The 19,689-nt window shown below is 46.1% G+C and overlaps 1 protein-coding gene across 1 annotated transcript in view; it reads right to left on the reverse strand.

Moving 5' to 3' along the window:
• Positions 1–19,689, reverse strand: part of PLXNA4 (plexin A4) — a 466,063-nt gene that overhangs the window by 78,922 nt on the left and 367,452 nt on the right. Inside the window, exons 11-13 of the mRNA XM_067317539.1 lie at positions 14,807–15,007; positions 6,501–6,597; positions 2,980–3,170 (exon numbers count right to left, since the gene is read on the reverse strand). Coding sequence (XP_067173640.1) covers positions 2,980–3,170; positions 6,501–6,597; positions 14,807–15,007 — 489 coding nt within the window. The remainder of the gene's footprint in view (positions 1–2,979; positions 3,171–6,500; positions 6,598–14,806; positions 15,008–19,689) is intronic.

Raw genomic sequence — 19,689 nt, forward strand, 5'->3', positions numbered from 1 at the left:
CATTAGCACTAGAAGTGACTTTGAAACAGAAATTTCCTGTCAGAACTCACAAAAACTCAGGTAGAAACTTTGCCGTCCTGGTTCCCTCTCTGTCTAAAGCACGAGATTTTCAAAAACTCTTACTATGGCTCTAAAATTGTCAACAGGAGCTTTCCAGAGTGAAGCCATCACAGCACCTCTGAAAATCTACCTCCCGCCCCAGCTTTGCAGTTTTGAATTTTTAAAGGTCAGCTTCAAAATCCACTTATTTCCTTAAAACAGGAGGGCCTGGAGTTCTCCCAGGGGTGTGTGGGGGAGATTTTTTAACCTCAACTCATCATGCTCCCCCAGATGTGTACACAAAGAAGAAGGTGTCGCCGTGCTGTTTTCACACCAAGAGAGAAGGCACCTCTTTCTATCACAGGTGCAAAAATGTGGAACGAGACCTGCCAGCTCCAGAGAGGGAAGCGTGAGCAGGGAGATGAAGGCTGCCAGGAAGCCTCCACCTTCTCTTTCGGACATGGAGCTATGACACCACATCGCAATTTACACCCTCCCCTGATACCAGCCTAATGCTACAGCTTGTCATTCCTAAAGAACGTTTCATAGCCGGACAGGTCTATAAGTCCTAATTCCACTGAGTGGCAATATAAATTCAGGAGCTAGTAAATAACTACAGGTTGTGGGAAGCTCTTTGCTGGGGTACACGCGTATGCCTGCGTAAGTGTGAATGCACATGTTGGTTCTTCTCCTTCCTCTGCACAGATATTTCCCTGGCTCCTTGCCAGAATATGCATGCTTTTACCAACTGCTCCAGACATACCATTAACTGCAATATATATCCAGTCACTTGAGATTACTTCCATGCTAATGGATCAGAAAAAGACTTTCAAAGAGCTACTTATGATTGCACCAGGCACTTGGAATATTTCATGAGTGAATATTGCAATGATCTGTTAGAGCTTTGGGAGCTGTTGGAGAAAATGCCAGCAGAATTAGAAGTATGTCCCTTCTGGAGTAGAAGGAAGGAGAATGAGTGGTATCTCTTCATAAAGAGACTGTAGTTGAAAGATTTGGATCAGAGCATGGTAGAGAAATGTTGATGGACTTTCAGAACAGTATGCTACTGCATGTTAGGTTCTTGGGCTTAGGACTTTTGCTTTAGTTGGTCATCCAACACCTTTCCAATTCTAAATTCTATGAATCTGTGCAGAATTTCTGAATGCTTGTCTGGGAGGTGGGAAAAAGATTTGAAGGATGTTTCCTCTCAACTTCCCCTAAGTTTCAAGACCTCAAAGCTGAATTTTAAGAAGTAGCTGCTCATTTTGTCTGCCTCTGGGTTTGGTTTTGCAGCTTCAGATGGTTCAGGTGGGGTTCAGAATTACCAGCCACAGGTAAGTGCAAGCATGGTGGAGGCCAGCACGTTGGAAATATCAGAATGAGTCTGGAACTCACCAGTGCAACTCAGTGAGTACTTCAGAGATTGATGGACTGCAGGAAGACTAATTGAAACATGGTAAGAATGGCTCCTTTCAATAGCACCTGGGACAACCAGATTCTGCACAGTCTTTGTTCTCATGAAACCTTTACCCATGGACATCAGTTCAAGTAGAGTTCATCCATAATGCCCACACCTTTTGATTCATAACTGAATACAATTAGCAAAGTCCTTCTTAGTCTCTAGGAGAAATAATCCACCCAATACTTCATATTAACCAAAACCGCACAGGCCTAATTTTTCTCCTTTGCATTTCCCCCTCTCTTTCCTGTCTCTTTTTCCTCCTTACCTTTCTTATTTGCAAAATAAGGCCTTAGACACTCTGAAAAGGTACTAATGCTAATCAAGATAAGGTAATTGAAAAGTGCTTAAGGCAGGGGACAGCTCGTAATGGTGTACTCCCCATTATCAGGGCTCAGATTTGTTCCACTACCTGTCCCTGTGACTCTGGAAATGGTGTTCTTCATTATGGCAAAGGCATCCCAAGACAGCAGCTGAAATCATTCTAGACCAGAGGCCTCATTTCCTGCCCTTGCATTCTCTCCCTTCCTTTGTTCCCTCTATCTAATGCTCTTTCTATTCCCTCATCTCCCCTTTGTACCTTTCTTCCAGCCCTCACTTTGACCCAGTCAACACAATCAACAGGAAACCTTACAAACCATTACCCTACAGTCCTTCCTTCTGACATTGCCTTCATTCTCTCTTCATCACTTCACGGGACAGTTGAAAACTTTTTTAGTCCAGGCCTGGTTCTGCTTTCTTCAGCTTCTATTAAGCCTTCAAGGAGGGAAGGCTGACAACTGCACAGGACTTTGGTCTATGGGGACTTCTTTCACTTTCATGCAAAGTCAGGGCCAGACACACAGAAGAGTGTCATGCTGCTGAAGTTGGTGGAGTCTTGTCGATTTCTGGACAGTGACTTTGCCTGTGTCCTGCTGCTAGGAAGCGTGGGCTACAGCCTGCCCTCTTCCTTCGCCAATCAGCAAAGCTGAAACAGTGTTGGGATCAGTCATCATCTCCTTCTCAACTAGGCTGGCCAGAGAGGCTGCTCCAAAAGATACCTGGGCTCCATTTGATTACTTCCACTCAGTCCATTTGAGGTCTCCTAAAGCATCCTGTCTCCCCTTCAGCTGCTCCTCTAGAAGATCCTGGTCTCCTGAAAGGCTTCATGTCACATCTGCAAGCCCTATGTGGGCAGTGTGGTTGCTCCAGGGTTTCTCAGACTGTACTAGCATACTGTTTGGGCCATTTACTTGTGTCCCAGTGGACTGTGGTGGAAACTCTGAGACCCTGCTCACTCCTACACTATAGTCACCTGACGTTGTGCCCCTGACTTTGAAGGACACCATGGACTCCCATTCCCAGAGATACCTAGGGCTTTGCCTGACCCAGAAGAGCTCAGCCCTGGCCTGCCCTCACCAAATCAAAGACAAAGCAGAAAACTTAACCAAGAACAGGGTACGAGAGGGAACGCCCCAGCTCCTTGCAGTTTGGTGACTTACATGGGTGATCTTGGGGTTGGTGCATTTGCCCTTGGTGCTGGACAGCTCCAGCCACTGGCTGTCCTGGGCCGGGCAGTGCTGCTTCAGCGTGCACTGGTTCTGCCCCTCGCACCAGCCGCACTCGAAGTCCGGGTCGGCCTTCAGGCACAGGCCGCAGCTGTCACGCATGGCCCCACACTTGTACAGGTGCACTGTGGGGACAGGAAAACAGAGAGGACCTGAGAGATGCAGATGGCACGGGGGAATGGTGGGATGTCGGAGGGCGGAAATGAGGAGCAGGCGAAGGGAGAAATGGTCACCGATAAACATGTGCTGGGCTGCCCATCCCTGGGGCAGGAGGGGACCAAATAACGGGAGATCAAATGCTTACATCATCAGGAGATTGGGAGGTAGGATGCTTGGGCAGTGACTTTGCCTCAGTCCTTTCCTTTTTTCATAAACTGCCCGAATAATGTCCACTGCCACCTTAAACAGTCTCAGCCTCAAATCTCCGTTTTAAAATGGGACTGGTAAACCTGGTCTACCCAGAGCTTAAACTTGGTGATGGGGAATTTTTTCTAGTGCACAAGTACCCAGAACTCGGTATTAAGGTAATGTCTTTCAGGTTTCCCCGCTTAACAGAAATACTAAGAGCTAATAATAAATCCAGAATGGCTCAGTATTAGGATGAATACAGGGATTTGCAATCAGCCTTTCCCTCTTCTGTTCCAGAAAATCAGACTGGTTTACACTTTGAAGTACTGAGTTGATCCTCCTCTAATACAGACACCAAAGATTAATGCTCAGCTCAGTCTTGGGCTGCTAATATGTGATTAGAAGCAGTCAAAGCCTTTTCCAAATAAAGCTCAGCTGTTTTGCAGTCCTCCTACAAAACAAGACCTTGTCATTTATCCTTATTTTACAGATGTGTAAACTGAGGCCTGGGTTGCACAGGGGACTGATAGCAAAACCTTCCTCTTTGAGGCTGAAAGCAGCAGAATCCAGGCTTTCAAACTGCATCTTTTTTTATGGTTTGCGTGGGTGTTAGTAGTTTTCTTTGTGAGGTGGAGGATTTTTGCTTTGTGTTTCTGTTTGCTATGTCAGTAGGTGGCTAAAGTCTCGTCTGCAATTTTTAGTACACACAATCCAAAAACTCGTAGGCCTTGGACATTTGTGCTGAAAAGCACTGGCTGTCAGTTAATACCTTTACCTCTGTTTCCCTCCCAGATTCAGTAAGTTTTGACCAACACTCAAAAAGGCTTGGTAACTATTTATTTCTCCAAGTTGGGTGCAAGAAAAGCTTGCAAAACATCTGTCAATCACAGTGTGCCGCAGGCCTCCTGGAAGAGAGCCCCCCATAGTTTGCTGTTGCACAGAGCATTCCCTCAAATGCACTGAGATGCTCTGCTTGTGGTGGTCCCAATGACTATCTCTGCAGACACTTTGGTGGGCTTTGTTCAGTTTAGTCTTTCCTACCAGCCCAGCCCATCTGGTGCTGTCTTTAAAAGAGGTGACTTCCTTGTTTCTCAGCAGCAGGGTGCCTCAATACAACTGCTCTTTGAAGGACACTGGTTCTGGTCCTACTTCTGCCATTGTTCAGGTAAAGCATCCTGTCTCTCCCTCTCTATTTTCCAGAAAAGAAAGTCTGCTTGTCTAAGACACTGTCAAAAGCTCTGTCAGGGGTTTGTGCTTGCTCTGAAACACTACTTTTATGCTAGTAAATAAAGCAGCCCAGGAGCCATTCTCTGGCCATGGGACCGCATGGCGTGGTTCCATGCAGTACTGCTATGCACACATGGCTAAGCTCTCTTCCTGCCCTAAAACATAACGGTCTCATATAAACTATTTATCTGGGATGGTCTGTGGCCAGCTCCACTTCCCAAATTTTTTCTAGTCATTGCCTTGGAGGATGTTAGTCTGCGCAACCCAAAACCGTGTAAAGGACATGGGCTGTGCCACGCTGCTTGCCCTCAGGGCCAGAGAAGAGTCTCAGGCCTGTCTTATTTACCAGGGTAGATTTAACCCCAAAGAGCCACAATTTTGGGGAGGACAGTGCATGCCCTTTTATGGTTATTCTAACCCTGGTCAGGCATGGGTAGCCAACTGTGGCCACACAACTGGCCACCGCTTGAGCTGTGGGCTGAACATGTGAGGAGCTTTCTTCCCCCTTCAAGAGGAAGAGATGAGAGACAGGGTACGTGAACAGGAAGCATGCTCTATCACTGTCCTTCCTCTAGGGACATGGGAAGGTACTCACGCTTCAGTTCTGTAAATTATTCACTGAGCACCAGGATCCTTTGCTACCTGCTCCTCTGTGTATTGATGTGAGTCTGGGCAGCTTGGGGTTGCATGGGAAGCTTTGACATTCATTGCCTGCTCAGAGATGAGCAGGAGTATCTCTGCCAACTTGCTGCCAGCAGAGAGGAGGGAGCTCTTTATGAGCCAACTGTCTGCTCAGAAGAACTTGTTGCCTATCACTAACTTATCAGCTGCTGTGTCCCTGACAGCAGGCAGGGGAAGAAACGTAAAGGGGAGCCAAAAGAGAGAAAGACACTATGGAATTGGGTGCGGGGGGAGAATGGAGGGGAAGGAGGTCATGGCACAGGGATAGGAGTTGCCTCCCGTCTTGCTCTCCAGCTTCAATGTGGCATCGGTGGGAATCTTACCCAGGACTCCTCAGCCTGAGGGTGGGTGTGAAATGGTACAAAGAGAGGTGAGAGGAGCATGGGAGCACATGAAGGGGAGAGATAGAAAGAAAATGGGAAAATAAAGCAAGGGATGAAGAAACTTCGAGAAGTAGTAGCATGAGAAGGAAAGACTGAAGGTCTGAGCTGTAAATATGGAGAGAGACCAAGAGGAGAGGGAGCCTGGGGAAAAGGCCATGGGGTGGCTGAGGGTAACAGGCAAGCAGGAAGAAGAGGATGTGAATGGAGCTGCCATCTCCGGTGAAAATGCTTGTCTCAGGGTCATGGCTGGACAAGCAATCACCCCTCTGTGAGAGACATATCAGTCCTTTGCCGTGCACAGTAATTAAATGGAGTGACGCTCTGGACAGGAGGTGGGTCTCAGTCATTTGCCATTATCATTACATTTCATTCAGCCTTTTCCCACTGGAAAGCCACAGCCTTTCTCCACCCCCTCTGCCTTCCCCTGTTCATCACCACATTGCCTCTAAGCAGACAGTGCCCGATCTCCTGGCGTGTTAGCTTGAAGAGCATCACTGCAGGAGAAATAAAGAGGGGGAGAAAGCGGGAGAAGGGGGGGCAAAGAAACAAGACACAAAAATGTGGGGTGAAGCAAAGATCATGAGGAAAGAGGGAAAGTAATGCAAGTAGGAGGGCAAGTCACATTTCTTAGGTGCTCTTAGAGAAGGGGGAAAAAAGAAACACAAAGCACAAAAAAATTAGTAATTTGCAGAGTGCAGAGAACAAGTATGCACCAGACAGCACAGGGAGATGGCGGCTGCTTTGTTAAGTATAGGGAACGATGTGGCCCGTTGCTAAGGTTACTGCTTCCAAGGACAAGTTGAAATAATTCTTTACCTTTGTTCTGTGCTGGGTTGTCAATGTTGAAATTCCCGTTCCACACAACCGTCAGCTCCACCGGCAGGCTGTTAATCTCCATCCCTTCGTATGAATACTAGAAGCGAGAGAGCAAAAAAAAATACACAAACTAACATCGTGCCCAGAGATGGGGGCGAGGAGGGGGCAAAAGGTGGTGCCACAAGCTTTGAACAAGAAAAATGGAGCTGTCACCTGCCATTAGCTGCAAGAAGCCAAAGGAAGCTCTCAAACTTGCTGTTCTCAGTGGAGCAAGCCATGCCCCTCTCTCAATAGCCTATGAGTGCTTGCCATTAGGTGAATATTTGGTGATTAAAGCAGATTTGCATGTGGTGGGGCTCAGCTTGGAAATATGCCTTCCAGCTGTTGAGTGCATCTCTGAACTATATTATGTCAGCTCTTGAGTGCATGTCTGAGGTGTATATGCTGCACTGTGGATGTGCCATCCAAATATGCCTCTGCTGCGTGCTCTGTGGATGCTGGGTATATATGTAAGGTTATCAACACTAGTGTTATTTTTCAAAGTTCTTGGAAGCTGAGTGAGGTCTCAGAAAACAGGAGTGGAACATATCATGGGAAAACCTTAACGGAGGGGAAAATGGAGGTCCAGTGTAATTATAGACCTGTCAGTCCAACTTGGCTTCCCAGAAATAAAGTACATCAAATTATTAAACAATCAATTTATAAGCACCTGCAAGATGATAAGGTGATAAAAATCAGCCAGCATAGATTTGTCAAGAACAAATTGTGTCAACCCAATGTAATTTCCTTCTTTGACAGGCTTAATGGCTTCGTGAATAAAGGGGAGGCAGTAGATGTGATTTATCTTGATTTCAATAGAATGTTTGCTACTGTCCTATAGGAGATTCCCATAAACAAACTGGGGAAATACAATCTAAAAGAAGCCACCATAAGCCATATGCATAAGCTGTCAAAAAAACAAGTGGCATAATTCATTGTTGGATTGGGAGGGTGTTTCAAAGGGAGTTTTGTCCTGGGTCTGGTATTATTCAGTATTTTCACTACTGACTTGGATGACAGGCAACAGACTATACTTAGAGAATTTGTGAATAGCACTGCTTTGGGAGTGGTTGCAAGAATATCCAAAGGCAGGGTTAGAAATTCAAAGTAAACTTGACAAATTGGAGAACAGGGCCAAAATCAACAAGATGAAATTCTGTACAGACAAGTACTAAGTATTCTTCAGTAGGAGAAATGAATGCAAACAATATAAAGCTGGAGTGGCTGGCCAGTGCTGCAGAAAAGGATCTGGGGACTACTGAAGATCACAAACAGATTGTGAATCAACAATGCCACATTGCTGCCAAAAAAACAAGCAAATCTCATTTGGAGATGCGCTAGCTCGAATTTGTTACATATGTAAGCCCCAGGAGGCAGTTATTTTTCTCTAGTCAGAACCAGAGAGGCTTCAGCTGGAGTAAGGGATATCTAGTTTCCAACATCATATATCAAGAAATCTATAGAAATCTTTGAGAGAGTTGGACAGACTTTAACATGTTTTTCAGGCAGAGTCAGGGTACAAGTATCCTGCTTAATGAAGGAAATGGGAGCTGATCTCTGGAGGCCCTTTCTAGCCCTCCACTTCGAGAGTCCTCTGACACATGGTGCTTAGTACATTTTTTCAGATAAATTTGGGGTTATCATAGGCTAGTTCACACAAGATTCATCTACTGGCCCATCAGATCCCGTTGCCCTCTTCCAACTCTTCACCAAAAGCCAAGAAGTCCCCAAATGGGAGAGGACAGGAGAGGAAGCATTGCAGTGATGGTTGCTGAAGGCAGAATGGGAACAAGGCAAGAAATGGGAGAAACGTTTCATGCTCCCTCATTTTTCTGACTGCAGCACGCACAGAGTTACTCGTCTGAGATCAGGAATCTCCTATTGTGCAGAGATCTGCAGAAGAACAAACTCACACTCTAAAGAAAAAGGTGTTTTCCCAGTAAGAGACTAAATGCAATTTAATAAGTTGTTGGGTTAGGCTGGGCATGTCTTAGAGACCATAGAAGAGGTTCCCATCACTGAAACTCTCAGCCTGGTTTTCCACAGAGAGGCCAAAGCTCCGAGCCTTTAGAGGTAGGTTCTGCAACCACTAATTGCCATATAATTGCAGAGTAAACCATCTATGATGATTTCTGTTCATTACAGCAGAGTGAGTGCTATTTGGATAGTAATTTCTCTTTGGACAAACTAAACACAATTAGCCAGTAATCTGCAGGACCCTGTGATTATGATCTAGTTGTAAGGTATTTATGGATATATGCTTTGTGGTTGCCATGGAAGTAAAGAGCAGTCAAAGGTTAGCAGAGCCCCATACAACAGGGCTGCACCCACCAATCTCATTCAGTATTTGCATTTTTATGACACTTCTCAGTGTCACTGCCAGTAAGTTGCAAGATGATGCAGAGCCGCTTGGACTCACAACACTGACTTTTTACAGCACAGCTTTGCAGAGCTGGGAGCAAGGATTGGGAGACTGGAGTGGGAAGGAGAGCACCTGAAATGTAGAAGATAATTAATCTTCTGCCACTCAGGAGCTTTGCTAATGTCTGTCTTACACAGCATTTTGCAAACGCTGACTGAAAATGGGAAAGAACACATATACCAAACCCCTGGCCAATTTTAAGTCACAAGTTGAGTCAGCAAGTGCCTGACAAATGCTACTTTCTGCCTCAATAGATCCTCATGTGTGTGTGTTGGGATTTAGCTGTTAGCAGAGCCTAGATGGGGCTGCCAAGGGACAGGCAGCTGGAGTCCCCTGGAGGCTCTCATCCCGCTGAGGATCGAAGTGCCAGCAGCAGGAACCCAGCTAGTATTTCAGATCTTATCTGTCGGCGGCCATGGGAGCAAACACATACTAGACTTGTTAACTCAGCAAACTTGATCCAGAACTGGAAACGGATGTGAGGGAATAAACAATGGGATCCCCATGGAAGAGCTCCAGGGACAAAGCCAGCTGGGATGGCAACAAGGGTGTTCATATTGCCATGCCTGTCCTTCTCAGACAGAGATTGGTCTGTATTGCAGGGAAGCAGAGCAATTTGCAAAGTGACAGCAGGTAAATGCTGCATCCTATTCAGACCACAGGAGCCGCCAGCCCATTGTGGTCCCTGTTCAAAGCCCTCTGAGCTCAATAGGAGTCTTTGAAAGGGATTTGCTCAGCTTTAACAATAAGACACAAATACATTTCAGAAAATAAAAAATAATAATAAAAAAAGACGGTGTATTGATCTCCAGGATTAACGTCAGTGCTTCCTGGTAACTTCTGCAAGGAACATTCACACCATTAGGGATGTGTCTATATGTTGCCTTGCACAGTTTTCTCCAGCACATGCAAAACTACTCAGAAGATGTAAATCTGACCTCTAAGTCTGCAAAATTGCAGGCAAATTCCAATCTGCAAATCAAAGCAATTGCCCAAGGACAGGCAGTGAGATAGCAGCAGAGAGCAGTTGATCAGCAGGTATCTCTGCCCCTCTCCTGACTCAGAAACAGAGACACTGCTCCAGTGTCTGCAGCTGGCAAAGCGCTGGAAGTCAAGGAGACCTGTGTTTAAATACATCAAGAGAGACAATAGCGGGACATGGTGGACGTAGTCTTTGTTCACGGGTCACCAGTCCTGCTGACTTGCACATATTTCTGTGTAAACCCATGCTAACCCTGAAGCTGTAAACTCCTCCAGGATCCTCTGGACATACCGTTACTACAAGCACCTTTCATTAGCAAAACTCAGCTGCACAAGCATCTGAGCCTTGCTGTTTGCAGGCTCACAGCGGTGTATGCTCAGTGCATACTACAAGGAGTCTGTATCATTAGGCAAAACCCTTTGGTAGTTTGGCTTGGGCACGAGTAGAGCAATAAACCAAGAGCACTAACATGATGTTTCCCCCTTGTACCTCCAACATTTCGAATAGCGGGAAAACATCTGCAGACCTGTAGTGTTTTAGTATTATTTCAGTGTTAGTCTGTTTTCCCTAACAGCACAAAGAGCTGCTTTTACGATTAGGGTTTGGGCCTGGGGATAGACTCCTGCATCTGACTCTGCCACCAACCCACTGTGAGACCTGCACAAATCATTTAATCCCCCTGTGTGTCAACTCTCCAGTCATAGACTGGAGGCAGAAACCTCACCCACAGTTATCTTGTCTCCTTGGACTCTTTGCTTGCCAGAGCTGGGACTGAATCTTTATGTCCTGGTATCACCCAGGACAATGGAACCCAAATTGTGCCTAGGGTTTCTCTGTGCTATTTTAATGCAGATAAATAATAATAATAATGAGTCATAATAATTGAGAACTGTGTGTATGACCCTTATCCCTGTGCTCATCTTCCTTTGGGCACCCAAAAGTGTGCTTTTCCATGATTTGTGTGAATAGCAGTTCATTTTTTTTCTGGGCTCTCTGCTTTTCCACACCTCCTCCTCTTTGTGAGCCACACCACAGAGTCAAATACTCCTGAGAACTTTTGCTCAAGTGCAATAATGTCACCAATATAACACATTTGCTTTGCCTATCCCTAAGTCACACAGAACTCAGCTGTACGGTACTGGGTCTCACAACACACTGGGTCTCACAGCTATGAGGGACTTAAGCCAAATTATCAGCAGAGCTTTCACTGCTAGAAATCAGTGTGCGCCACTTGCGTGTGCCAAGGCCAGACAGCAAACAGGCTCCCATCAGGAGACCACGTATGCCTAGATCACCAAAGCTAGTAATGGCAATGCTCACACAGGCAGCCTCTTACCCTGCTCCCTGTTCCTCATGCTGAAGGTTTGATGGCTGTATTGGCTGCCCCAGCATTTAGCAATTGCAAGTACTGAGGCTCCCAGTGCTTCCCATGGAGAGCTTGTCTTTGGCCTAACAGATCTAGCAGTTCTAGCCATTCTTGCTGACGTTTTCACTTATTTATTAATTTATTTATTTGTATGCCTCCTTAGCTCTCCTCCTTCTCATTTCCTCCCATCACTCTGTGTCTAGACTGTCAGCAGTGCTATCATAAGTGCAATAAGGAATGGCAGGCAGGGTCTCTCTGAGTGATAATTGCGTGCCTTGGGTGGTGTGATAGAGGACCAAGCCAAGAGCTGAGAGGCTCAGACCACTTGACAAGAACAATAATTGTCCTGAAGCATTCTGCCTGCAGTGATTTATTGATGTCATCGAATGAAATATCTCCAGGAAAGCCAGGGAGAGACACAGAACTGACTATTGACTGGATCAAGCACTGTCAGTGTTGGATATGATGTTACTGACAGACAGTCAAATAGGCTGGTCCCACCTGAGTGTCCTTAGAACATCTCCTAACTGAACTTGGAAACACTTAAAAAACTCCTGCTTAAGATGGAAGGACTTGGTTCTGATCTCAACTATCCCCATGTAAATCCATGCAGTCAAGAGCAAGAGTTAAGGCCCTTTTTCTGATCCCAGCCTGCGTAAATGCAGGAAAACATCTGCATTCTGCAGAAGTTACTCTGCAAGATCTGAAGTTGAGCTCAGCAGTGCCTACTGTATGACGGGGAGTGGGGGAAAGGAGGGGGATGGATCTTGAGGCTTTTGGAGGAAAACAAGCCAAAAATGATTGCTTAGTCTAGCATGCATCACCAACAGAAAGATCTGCTGGCAGAGTAGCATCCCTTTAGGGACATACCATCATAACACATCCTCCCACCCTCTTTGGACCTTCTCCAAGTCTGCAATGCAGGTGCTACATTCAGTGTCTCATGCAGCAACTCTGCTGAGTAAAAAGCTCTGTTGAAGGGGGCTAATTCAATTTGCAAACAAGCTCGTAGAGCTGTTTCTGGTGTCAGGTGACCCCTCGGAGCAGACTCTGTGGCTCATTGTATCACACTGGCTCCAGACTGAATGCTAATTCTGACAGGGAAGGAAATAATCATGATGGAGATATATATACACAACTCCTTCCTTATTGTCTGAGTCCTTTGCCACCTGCTAAGAGTGAGGGTTTCTCTGTTATTCTTTTTTTTTCTCTTTTTGAATGCTTCCTTCTTTTGTCTGGCTCTCTCACTTCTCTTTCTCTCAGTATCTGCTTAATACCATTTCTCGAGAAAAAAAAACAAAAAAACAAGCATAAACCAGAGAGTGAAACACGGAAAGAGAAGAGAAGAGAAGAGAAGAGAAGAGAAGAGAAGAGAAGAGAAGAGAAGAGAAGAGAAGAGAAGAGGAGAGGAGAGGTTAAGTTTATTCCAAAATAAACCTCCTTACAAGGAGAAGACAGGGGTCAGCCTGAGCCACCACAAAACATTGCACATGGGGCAGGCATCCTACAGATCATATAGAAGCAAGATCATGGCATGCCTTGGCATTTGCTTGATATTCAGCCCTGCCACCCCGCACAGCAGGGATAGTCCTGAATGTTCCTACATCAAAAAAAATGTTAAGGCCAACCCAGTTTTGTTTCAGCACTTAGACTCCCCATCAGCAAATGCATCTCAAGGGGAGCACTGAAGCCAACTGCTCTGGTCTCAGGTACTGTCAGTGTCTTGGAGTATGCAGTCCTTCCTGTGAAGAAGTCCTAAGCGAAATAAGTGGATGACTGAGTCCTCTTCCTGAGAGCACAGTCTATCAGACCCACCACTCACAGGGACTGAGAAGCATAAGGGGCAGGCACAGCAGATGAAGCTAAGGAGAAGAGATGCCACCCCTGGCTGCTGGAGAGGTATCTCTGGAGCAGGGCTGAGGCACAAAGTTAGTGCATGTCTGAAAGCACAGGTAACATGGGAACAGTCATCATTACTTCTCAAAACCCAGCTCAGTTGTTGGATACCACAGACTGGGACACTGAGATCTCTAGCACTGTTAAGGCAGTCAGTTCACCTCTCAGCCCAACAGTATTTAAAACTGTTCTGAGATAACTTGTGCTCATGCCTCCATATCTCACAGAATCTGTGACTCTAAAGGCTGGCTGCCCTCTTTGCTGCTACAGTTTTATGGACAGATACATAGACTCTGCCCAGATCCATGCAATATTCCTTTAGCTACAGACTTTCACCATTGTAAAATAAATCTGAAAAAAAAAAAGTGTTTAATGCCTTCTTAATTTCTCAAGCCATCCATTTCAGTGAAATCCTGAACTTGGACATTCACAGGTCACTAACCAATAATGAAAATAGTAGGGGAGGAAGAAAGGCAAAGAAACATATACGATAGGGTTGTTGGGAAGTTGTTTGCTTGAAACAGATTGTAAAATGTATGAACTGCCTATAATCTTCAACATACTGCTTAATGCAGCAGAATATGTTGTGATGGATTTTAACAAGAGCTGCCCGGCATGGAGTGGTGGAGCAGCAGTGAAGTGGCTAAAGCCTGTAATTAGCTCTTTGACTAATAAATCATCTCATAACAGTAGCAAGGAGGATGACTCAAATTAATGTCTGGGAGATCTGAGTCTTGTGGAAAACTCCTGAGAAACAGTGCTAGGACACCACCACCACAAAATGCACAGCTCCTGGCAGATGCCAGTGTTTGCCCCTGAAGACTGGCATTACTATCATGACAACACTGTGATTCACAAAAACTCCCTGGGAAAGGGATTACTTGTCCTGCACTACAGATGGGAAAACGGAGGTGTGTGGAGGCAAAGGAACCAGCCAAAGGTCATGCAGCGAGTCAGTGGCTGGGGGAAGGCTTGACTCAAGACTTTAACATCTCACCATCCTTTGGATCCATTACATGCTGGCATCTGTCATGCTGTTTATATGGGGTTATATGTCCCATCACCAAGTCCCCTCACACAATAGTGTTGATGTGAACACTAGTCCTTTTGGAAGCTTCTCTGAACATATAACATGTCCAGGACCATCTAACACTGCCTTTCCCCAGAAGGGAAAGTGGTGTGGTGAGATGTGATTGCTTAGAGGTTGGTGCAGTGAGATTGCTTGGAACTCACCAGAAGTTGCAGGAGCGTCACGCTATAACCACAGTACAAGGATGAAGCACTGCGAGGAAATAGGCAGGCTGAGCCTGGAATAATATCTATGGGTCATGGCTAAGGTGCTCCAGCATGGCCAAGTATTGGGATCCATGGGCAGGAGCAACCACGGTAGGTTGCCACAAGCCAGACCTAAAGAGCAAAGCTCTTTTGGTCTTTGTTTGCAAGCTACTACCCAGCCATCCCCTGACCGTGGCTGGAATTGGGCCGGCAGTTAGGTAAAAGGAGGAGCAGCACAACCCAAGATCTCATCAGGACAGTGCTGTAGGCACTCCTTGGCCCTTGCATGTCTCTCCCACATGCCCCAGGCAGCAGGACTTGCTCACCGACGTGTTCTGGCACTGCACGCTGGAGCTGTTGAACCTCAAGGCAGGCACCCGCTGCTCGTTGCCCTGGATGTTCAGGATGCATTCATAGCCTCGCTGGCCCGACTGCGGCTGGGGCAGGTTCTTGGCCTTCAGCGTGATCGGCTTGATCACTTCAACCGGCACCAGGATCTTCTCTGCCTGCAGCAGCTGGGGACAGTCCTGGGGAGAGAGGAGACCGCACTAGGTCAGCACACAGGTTTCTGAGCCCCAGGTGGAGACTTTTGATGCTTCTCAACCTTCTGCCTTCACACCTCGCTTCAACCGATTACAAAGCCTTTGTGCCTCCCAAACCTCAGCCTATTACAAGGGTATTCATGGAGCATCACCAGGAAGGCTCAGATAAACAGGTGAGGAAGGATTGCTTTTACAGACCATCCTTTCCCACTTCCCTTTGCTCTGTCCCACTGCAGTCCCTTGACCCGCTGGACCCAAGGAAGCTACTTCTCATGCTTTTTAATACCTCCTCCATTAATCAACTAATGGGAAAGCAATTCTGTCCTCTGCAAGGACTTAGCCCAGTCACAACACCAAAATGTAAGAAGTGAATAAAACAAAATCCAAGAATAACTCCGTGCCTCTTCAACAACCAATGCACCCACTGTACTAAAGGCACAGCCCCAGCTAGCTCCAGCAAGACATATTATAAGCCACAGAGTCTGGGATGTTTATAAGAGAGAGTGATTTGGCTTAGAAGGGGACAGGAAATTATAGATGGATTCAACTCCCGCTTACAAGCTCCCTCTGGCATAGGGGAAATATATTACAGCAAAATTTCTGGATAGGCCTATCTCTATTTATACTTGGGGCAATCTGTTCAAAAAGGATCACTCCAGAATGATAACTAATATTTCTGCCTAAGCAGTAAGAAACAGCTCTTGCCCACTGTGTGCAGATCCCCTGGAAAGGCCAGTGATAATTTTACCAAAGGAGCGATGCTAAGTGGATGTTCCTAACCCAGAGCCTCTTGGTGGATGATGGGTACCTCACACCAGCAGAATTTTGGCACCCAAAGCTACGATGCAGAAAGTTGGATTCAAAGTCAAGTGATTTTGTGCAGGTTTAGTTAGAGAAGCAAAGCACAGCTTCTTCATCATACAATGGCACAATGAATCAGGCAACTGCAAGCTGACAAATTCATGTATTCTAGGAAGCTATCAGCCCGTTAGGAAATTACTGCAATGTTGCCCAGCTAATCAAAGGCAACATGACATAAAATGGGATCCTTAAACAAGCACTGCACTGGGCTACAGACTGTGCATGCCATGTGCATAAGGTACAACACTTCAATCACTTGTCAGTATCTGACTGTCCCCTCTTTTAAGTGTTTTCAACTCCTACGTGCCAAGAGAAGGCCTGTCCCCACTTTTTCTTCTTTACACTGTATTTGGCACACTGCCTGCTCTCTGCAAAGCACAGCAGTACTGTGATGGCACAGCTACCCTGTCTAGTCCAGAGAGCAACACCTTTTCAGCTTGTCCTGCCCCATGATAAAGCAAGCCCTGAGGGGGGTCCCTGGCCAGGTCCATTCTGTACAAGGGAAGACAGCAAATTGCTGAAAGATGTGAAAGCTTAACCTGAAGGCGTGGGCAAGGGATGGGAGGAAGAAAATGACTGATCCAGAGCTGGAGAGAAGGGAAAGCAACTGAAAGGCTTGCAAGTGGAATTTATGGCTTACAAGAGCCTGGGAGCTTGTTAGAGCAGATGGTGGAAACATCTTACAGAAGCAAATAGCTTAGGAAGATAAAGAAATGGATTAGACGTGTAACATCTGCAGTTACACCAACCAGGAATAGAATTACAAGAGCCATCAATCATCACACTGCGGGTGTGAGCTGATCCATGGCCAGGGGCAGGAAGAAAATCCAGCAACCACCCAGCACATAGATGCTGTGAAGTCCAGAAGCCTTTCTTGGTCCCCCAAAGAGGGTCTGTCTGTCCAGGTGGGGATGCCAGACTGAACAGCCCTCTGGGCAACCTGGTTTCTCATTTGCACTTACATGGCAATGCTAACAGCTTGACAGCTGCTGGCAGACTTGAATTGGCCGTGCCCAGACTAACGCCAGAACAAGGACAGCAGAGACAGTCACTGGAGCTGGATGGAGGCAAAACAGCTTGGACTCAGTGTCAATTTAACTGTGTTAATCAGACACAAGACCTAGCTTAATATGCTCTACCAAGGGCTAAGGCTTCATGGGCCATCATGTTAACCTTGTTGGACAACATATGCATTAGAGATGGCGAATCCATGTGGTGCTGTCCTGCAGGAATCAGTTTTACCAACGTGATTTTCTGCTGTTTTGGGGATGTTGGTGCTGTGCACCAAGTCACCAAGCAGTCACAGGTGATGAGTCCCCAGGAAGCTGACTATCTAATTAGTGGGTATTGCCTTATGCCCCAACACATACAAGGCATGGTCAGTGTGGAAAGAGGCTATCTGACCCAGAGGAATACTTGAGGAGCTACACCCTGTGTCAACGCTCCCTGCTCTTGCTGTTATCCTGTCCCATGATGAGTCATCCCTAGGGTACTACTAACGCTGAAACATAACGGTTAAAGTGTCATAGAAGCATTTTTCCTGACAAGAGGATGAGACTTGATGGTGTAGGAAGTCTTTTCCAGCCCTGGCATAATCTAAACCAGGATGATTTAGACCTTTAAAAAACAGATGGCGGAGGAAGAAGGGGTACGGGCTATATTAAAATTGGAGTGAGAGTGCCCATTTGCAATCGCTCCAGCAGACATCATGCATAAATGCACCTTTGGGGCTGCATGGCTTCAACATTCCTCCAAAACTTTTCTTTCACCTGCCTCTTCCAAACAGAGTCACACACTCCTGCAATCTATGCCAGGGTATCAATGAAAAATCCACCACAGGCCCTCAGCTGGTGCCGATGCAGAAAAATGTGTAAGTGAGATGGGGCAGATGCCTTCTGCATTGGCTCTGATTCTGCAGCAAGCCTGGCTGATGGCTACCTACGGAAGGGCCAGGTGCTCTCTGTGCCTGGCTTCGGGTTACAGAGGGAAGCTGGGACAACTTGGGGCCGAACTCCCCACCCAACATGTCCTGGATCCTTTCTCTTCTGGCATAAGAACTAACCTTGACAACATCCTTCTTTTCCCCCAGCTATGGGGGTTGGGAAAGAGGATACCTTGGCACAGTGGATCACTGGGACAGGAAGATGGGAAAGCCCTATCTGCTGCTGAGCAGCTGTTTCCCAAGAGTGGGCATTTTGCTTGATGTCTGTCAAACAGAAAAGCCTCTGAAGCAAGCTGGAGGATGGGGCTTGAAGATAGTAAACTATGTTACCTGCAGGCCAATCCCAGCTCTCCAGGCTGGTCTTTCTTGTCTAGCCTTATCCCTGTTCCCCCCATCACTGGTGCTGTAACCTTTCCGATAACACTTGTTTCAAGTTCATTAGCAAGCAGCGATTGCGGCAGCCCTAAAACAGGATTCGTTTGCATATAAAAAGCTTTGCAGTGCTGTGAGGAAGTTCATTATAGATAATTGAAGAGGCAAGCGCCATAAAGAGGAAATCCTCCCAATGTGGTTTTATCTGATTGACCTAATGTTCTTTCTAATTGAAACAGAAGAAAAAAAAAAAGTAATTTCTTTGGATGATGTACAGCATAAAACCTCACTGCCTGGACAAGGCTCTGAGTTCGAATTCACGTGTAATACTTATTTTGCAGTCCATGTCAAGCCCTATCCAAATACTGCTGCAGTCAGCTTTAGGTGCCTGCTCAGGATGGTATCTTTAAGGGCAAGACATCAGCCTGCTCAGAGCAGACCCTGCAGCAGGTCCCAAGGGGAAGGGTCCTTAAAAAAGAGCTGGTTTGGGCATTTTCCAGCATAGACAGTTTCTCTTCATCTGCAGTGTGCCTCACCTTGGCTGGAAGAGAACAGCGTTCACATGATACAGGGAAAGCAAAAACACTCACTGCAAACAACTGTACCAAGGAGAGCATAACCCCGTCCCGATTGTCTTCAGTAACTAATAAATAATTAGGCCTTCCTGCTGACTGTAAGGGGAGCTGGTTCAGATTCCAGAGGAGCTAAAATCCAGTTTAAATGTAGCAGGGCAACACATTTGAAAGCAGACTCCTGTTGATTCATTTTGTGTCTGTAGGTTCATACTATTACTTAAAAGCTTTCAAATGAGTCAGTTCCTTTAAAATAACATCCTCCACCCTTGCCTTTTACTCACATCAGCAGTGATACACACCTCAAATCCCCAGATTTTGCCAGTTATCAAGTCATAGACTGTTTTTCAGCGAAAACGCTGCATGAAATGGGCTGTACTCATTGGGTCGATGGTAGTTTAATTTTCTTTATTTATAACTCCTTGTAGAATACCTGCAAATGTGTTTTGCTGTAGCTTGCAGAAATAATGAAGTCTCAGTAATATGAGAACCCCCTCTCTCCTCTTCTCTCACGTACACATTATTACCACCCTCACTGCTGTACTTGAGTGAGTCCCCAATGAGATCCAGCATGAAGAGTCTGCTAAGAGGGGGATTGAAATCTCTCTGAGGTTATGCGGGCTTAACACTGACCTAATTAGTTTGGTTCCTTTATGGTACTCTATACATATATAGTTATGAAGTCTGGGAATTTCACCATGCTGTTTTCCAATCAAAGCTGGATTCTGACCAGAAGCTCTGGTTATCATCCTTTCCTAGGGATGGAGCCTGCAGGAATCTTTGACAAACTTGTGATATTGCATGGGGCAGGGAGATAGTCTTTTGGGGTTTTGCTCAGACTTATTTTGTATAGTTCCATGCTCTGTCACTATTTATGGCCAGAACCATGAGCTCAAGTCTCATTGCAGATTTTTTCATTC

Source organism: Apteryx mantelli, chromosome 1, assembly GCF_036417845.1.
Source record: "Apteryx mantelli isolate bAptMan1 chromosome 1, bAptMan1.hap1, whole genome shotgun sequence".
Taxonomy (NCBI): Eukaryota; Metazoa; Chordata; class Aves; order Apterygiformes; family Apterygidae; genus Apteryx; species Apteryx mantelli.